This window comes from Pelmatolapia mariae, linkage group LG12, assembly GCF_036321145.2.
Source record: "Pelmatolapia mariae isolate MD_Pm_ZW linkage group LG12, Pm_UMD_F_2, whole genome shotgun sequence".
Taxonomy (NCBI): domain Eukaryota; kingdom Metazoa; phylum Chordata; class Actinopteri; order Cichliformes; family Cichlidae; genus Pelmatolapia; species Pelmatolapia mariae.
The window spans coordinates 7,190,837-7,196,462 of NC_086237.1; the positions used below are offsets into that span (position 1 = coordinate 7,190,837).

General features: G+C 37.3%; 1 protein-coding gene across 1 annotated transcript in view; it reads left to right on the forward strand.

Annotated features, from left to right (window-relative positions):
- arrdc1a (arrestin domain containing 1a) overlaps nucleotides 1-545 on the forward strand; it is a 12,448-nt gene extending 11,903 nt beyond the window's left edge. Inside the window, exon 8 of the mRNA XM_063490531.1 lies at nucleotides 508-545. Coding sequence (XP_063346601.1) covers nucleotides 508-545 — 38 coding nt within the window. The remainder of the gene's footprint in view (nucleotides 1-507) is intronic.
- The last annotated feature ends 5,081 nt before the right edge of the window (nucleotides 546-5,626 follow it).

Consider the following 5,626-nt stretch of genomic DNA (forward strand, 5'->3'; position numbering starts at 1 on the left):
GTCTCATGAACCCCAACTTAGTTCAGTAAAAGTTTCTGGTGTGATACAGTCAGTGCAAGGGGTTAGTGGTGTTGCTCAGCAATCCCATGGGTGTGGCTCTTTGCAGAATCAATACGGCTCTTCCCCAGAGCAGTACTCTTAAGGAAATTAAGAGAAGGAGATTGAATGGCTCTACAAATTCACATATAGGAAAGTCCAGTTGTGGGATAAAGTCTAGTTGCCCAACTATCAATCCATCAGGAGAACCACAGCTTCTAATGTGGTCCAAACAAGAGTGTATTCCGATTGAACAAAGTCAAATGGAATACAAGGACCTAGCTCATACTGCTTGTGTGGCAATATATAAAGTGTGGTATTTAACAGTGTTTAAATATTAACCAGTTGGTTTGATGGTGTGTGTGTGTGTGTGTGTGTGTGTGTGTGTGTGTGTGTGTGTGTGTGTGTGTGTGTGTGTGTGTGTGTGTGTGTGTGTGTGTGTGTGTGTGTGTGTGTGTGTGTGTGTTTCAGAGGCTCCTCCTTCTTACAATCAGAGCTGCAACACATGAGATGAACAAAGACGAAGAAACCAGGAACGACTATTAACTGATATTCAACAAAATGTTGAGGTGAAGTTCATGTATAAAGTTGCCGCATTTCTAATATAAGAGTCCTGCCATTTTAAAAAGCTGTTTTGGTTTTGTTTTTGTTTTTTTTAAAAGAAAGAAAGACATTCACAATACACATGAAACTTAGTGTATCCTGGTGTAATGAGGGGATTTTTACTTTACGCTTTTAGAAATCATTTTTTTGATAAAGTGATCAAAAGTGGCTGCCCGGTGAACAAGTGTCTTCAGTTATCAAAGGAGGAATCCTTTCTGCAGCAAGTCACCAGTCCTTTTAAAAACCAGATTTGATATGCTTTTAGCACATTGAATGAAAGGAGAGAGAAGCTACATTTTACTTGGTTGTACAGTATTTAGTTTTAAATTGTGGGTTATTAAAAATACCTTAAATAGCATCTGTGATGTCATGTTAGTTTTTTATAATATAATATAATATAATATAATATAATATAATATAATATAATAATTGAAAACAAGTCCAGAATTTAATTAGCTTGTTGTCATTCCAAATTTAAACTGCAGGATTTGAAATGAAACAGATGATGTCGCCTTATCTTCTTGAAATGCTTTGTTTAGAAAGTGTTTTGTTTTGTTTTTGTTTTAATATGCTTTTAATCAGTTTGCAGATTTGTGACGGTGTTAAACGAGCACTGTTCCTTTTGTAAGTTGTCTACATATAGCTCTGTGAGGACATGGTATGGTGGAGTTTAGCCAGATCTCCATCTGTTAAGGCATTTACTTCCATGTCTTTTGCTGTAGAACATAAAAGTAAATGACCAATGGGGTTGTGTATTCCTTCTTTTTCACTACTGCATGTATGTCACCTACATTATATGTTGGTTCTGTATGTGCCTTTTAGTTGTTCCACAATAAGGCAGGTGTGAACTGATGCTATATTTGGGCCTTCATAATGAATAACACTTGAGATTTGTCTTCATATTTCTTAGTTAAATCACTTGAGCATGCTGAAAGACCATTTATTTATTGTTCCAACTTCCAACTACTGTTTGGATTCTAATAAACCTGTGAAACCAATAAATTGTGTCATACTTAAGACTCAAGCATTTTTAAGACCCATTTTAAAGGAATGCAGTTACACCAACCGGTCATTTTCACCCACCACTTGCTAACTTGCCTATATTCCTGCTAATAACCTGACAGAGTCCATCTGTTTGTTTTTTGCCTAAGTGCAGTGTAGAGTTTGAGGCAGAATGAGCATGTCCCAATGCTTTTTGTTTTTGTTATCACTGGCTGCCAAAAACCTGGAGTTTGCAAAATGTCTCATGTGCCACTGAAGGTTTTTGGAAACACTTTGTAAAGCTTTTTTGTAAAATTTCATGAGTCTTAATATACAGTGGTGTGAAAAAGTGTTTGTCCCCTTACTGATATTTTTTATGTATGTTTGTCACATTTACATGTTTCAGATCATTAAACACATTTAGTTTAGTTTCAGCTTAGCTCAGTGGGTGAGCAGGTCTGACCCATGGCCCTTTGCTGTATGTCCCCCCCCCCCCCCCCCCCCCCCAAAAAAATAAATAAATAAATAAATAAATTGAAATAACACAAGTGAACCCGAAATACAGTTTTTAAATGAATGTAATTAATATTAAGGGGGAAAAAATCGAAACCAACGTGGCCCTGTGTGCCCCCTAAACTTAATAACTGGTTTGGCCACCCTTAGCAGCAAGGGCGTCGATTTGGCATGGACGGAAGGGACACGTCCCCACCAATATCCAGCGATTACTGAATTGTCCCCACCAATAATTTGATCTCTTCGAGTAAAGAAAAACAAACCCGATAGAAAGAAAAAAAACAACCCGATCTGTCAACGTCTCATTCACCCAGCGGTGCAGAAAGAGTTAAATTACGTTCTCTACCTCATGTGACAAATATGGCCAATGTGACTGGCTGTGCCTTTCAGGGAGCTCTGTTTAGTTTTAGCAGCGGCAAGCCTGCGCTGGACCTGCAAGGAGGAGAGGAGGATGGCAGCAAAAAGGAAGAACCTCGATATACGAAAGTATTTTTCAAAGAAACCTGTAAGTCACTTAAAGTCAAGTTCACTCATAAAATGTGTCCGTCATAATAACGTTACAGGCTATGCTAGGCTTTGGCCCACATCAGTCTAAAATTGTATGTAACCATAAATAACGTGTTTTGGAAACTAACAGCACAACAGGCAGCACTATTAGTTATCTCAGTCTCAGAGTAGCATTTCTAATTTTGATTGAAACTGTCAGAGAAAACGGCAGCCTCGAGTAAGCCAGGATATTAGTTTACAGAGGCCGTTAAAATTATATGTTTAACGTTAAAATGTTGGTGACACAATAATTTCATCCTAATAGTACTGACATATTCATAGGGTTCATTTTTGAGACAAAATATCATGAGGTAGTCGTGATTTTGCAAATATTTCAACTTGTAGTGCAGTTTGCACAAATTGTTTTAAAAATGCACTCACCCTACAAACATTACTGATGAGTCAAGATCTGCACAAACTGACAGAAACACTGAAGCAGCTACACATTTTATTCTTATTGTCATGTATGTCCTATTTGTCAGGTGACAGAAGAACCAACACAAAGCTCAGAGAGTAATGGTGATACAAGATCACAGGTGGAATTGGATGATGACTTGTTGGTTCATGACTGTATTTGAAGCACATGTGTGACTGCATGTATGTGGAGTGTCTCACTGTTATTTATCAGGTGACAGAGGCAGCTCTGCCATGTTGTAGCTCAGACAGAGGTGAAGAGGCGAGGTCACAGGTGACTGATGTTTTGGTGCTATAGATTAACTAGTATTTATTATCATGACAGTTGTTAGGCTGCTGATGTAAATTGATTCATTAGTGTATATTTGACAAAGAATCTGAATTGACATGTCTCACTTTTTATATGGCACGAATCAATGTGTTATTTTATCAGGTGGCAATATGTTCTAGTGCAGTCAGAGGGGAAGAGCCAGGGCCAAAGGTGAGGCACATCAAGCACAGAATAATAATTTTAATCTGAGGATAAAACGCATGTACTGAGGCTGAAAGAAGCTTCAGTGTCTCAGAAGACTAAAAACATGGCTAAGGTTAACAATGACTCAAATGAGATTAAACTATGCTGCTGTATGCCATGTTCACCAGGAGAGACTGGACAGTATAGATGTAAAACAAATATGCCAGCAGTTTATCTCGGTTAACAAGAGGAGAAGGCATGCGTTTGGCTCCTTCACATACTGGACATTGAGTTGTTGTGTGGGGCACCAGTAGTCCATGTCTGTTGCTGTAACAGTAGTTCATGTTTAGAATAAAAAATCCCAGCTCACTGATTTGATCGGGGCAACAGTGTGCCTAAACTGTTGCATGATTTTGCTGAGAGATCTTTTACTTTGTGGTAATCTTAGATGAGTAGTTTTATGGACAAAAACCACGAGGTCATTCAGTGTTCCCTTAGTGCTAATGTACAAGAGATGTTGGTGTACTATAACTGAAGTAATGTTGTTAAGTCCTTAAAGTCATATTCTTTTATTGTCATGACTGTATTTGAAGCTATTTTTATTTTTGTATGATACCTGATTTATATGGAATATAGCTGAAGTAAACTGAAGCCTAAAATACTTAGCCATTTGTTTAATAGTAATTTAACATTATATAATTAACATATAAAACTATGAATTGTGATTTTTTTAAATGGTTTAAAAGCATGTAGAATTGCATATGTAGGCAAGTATATTTCTCCTCTTTTTTATTAAGAAGCAAAAACAAAAAGGAAAAAAAAGAAAAAAGAAACAGGGTAGGGTTCCGTGGTTGAATCATCCATCCCCACCAATGCCAGAACCAAATCTACGCCCTTGCTTAGCAGTAACAACTGCAATAACTGGCAATGAGTCTTTTACAGTTCTGTGGAGGAATTTTGGCCACTCCAAAGTCTTCATTTGGTTTTTGTTGAGCCATTCAGAGGTGGACTTGCTGCTGTGTTTTGGATCATTGTCCTGCTGTAAAAAACCAAGTGTGGTTCAGCTTGAGGTTACGAACCAGTTGTTTTTCTTTGTTATCTTTGTCTAATATTTACATTTGTTTAATGATCTTAAATGTGGCAAACAAGAAAATCATGAAGGGCTCAACCACTAATCAGTTAACAGGTGCCTTGAAACCTCTTTTTAAACTATAAAATAATATTCAAGTTATCTTCTTTTGGCTGCTCTCTTTAAGAATTATTACAGGAAAGGCTTACAAGATGGTAGTGAGACCTGCTAATTTTCACCCTATCTCTAGAATCTTCTATCACACCAACCCTATCCTTTAAGTTTGTATAGACATGTACAACCTTCTTTTGCTTTGTCTTTAAACCACTCAACCTGAGCTGTTCCTTTGATACTCATTTCTAATCTTGTAACTCCCAAGAACTACCATCATCTCTAAACTATATATCATAGCAGGTCTCACTGCCATCTTGTAAGCCTTTCCTTTCTCTCTAGCTGATGGCCTTCTGTCACAAATAACCCCTGACATTCAACTCAACCCCCACCCTAACTGCACACATTTACTTCAACTCTGGTGAACTGTTCATTGGATGGTTGACCCCAGGTTTTTTTTGTTTTGTTTTGTTTTTTTTAGTCATCCATCTTCAATTACTTTATTGAAGTATACTGAAGATGGATCTTTTTACAGGGTGGGATGGTTGTAAAGCGTCTATTTTTAATGACTTCGAAAAAAAAAAAGTATTGGTTACCCAAATGTAATTCATTTTTGCAGGGTCACAATTGTACATACAGGCTCAAATAATGTTTAACATTTAACCAAATGTTAACCACTAATATTTGGTTAAATGTCCATCTCGACCTAACCCTTCTTGTTGCCATTAACAAGCTTCTGGTAAAATTTCGAACAGATATTTGACCACTCTTGGATAAATTTGATGAGGTCCATTTTATTGGTTAGTTTTGAGGCACAGATTTGGCTTTGAAGAGCAGTCCACAACTTTTCAGTGCAGCTGAGGTTGGAGCTTTGAAGCCATTGCAGAAGCTTAATGTTA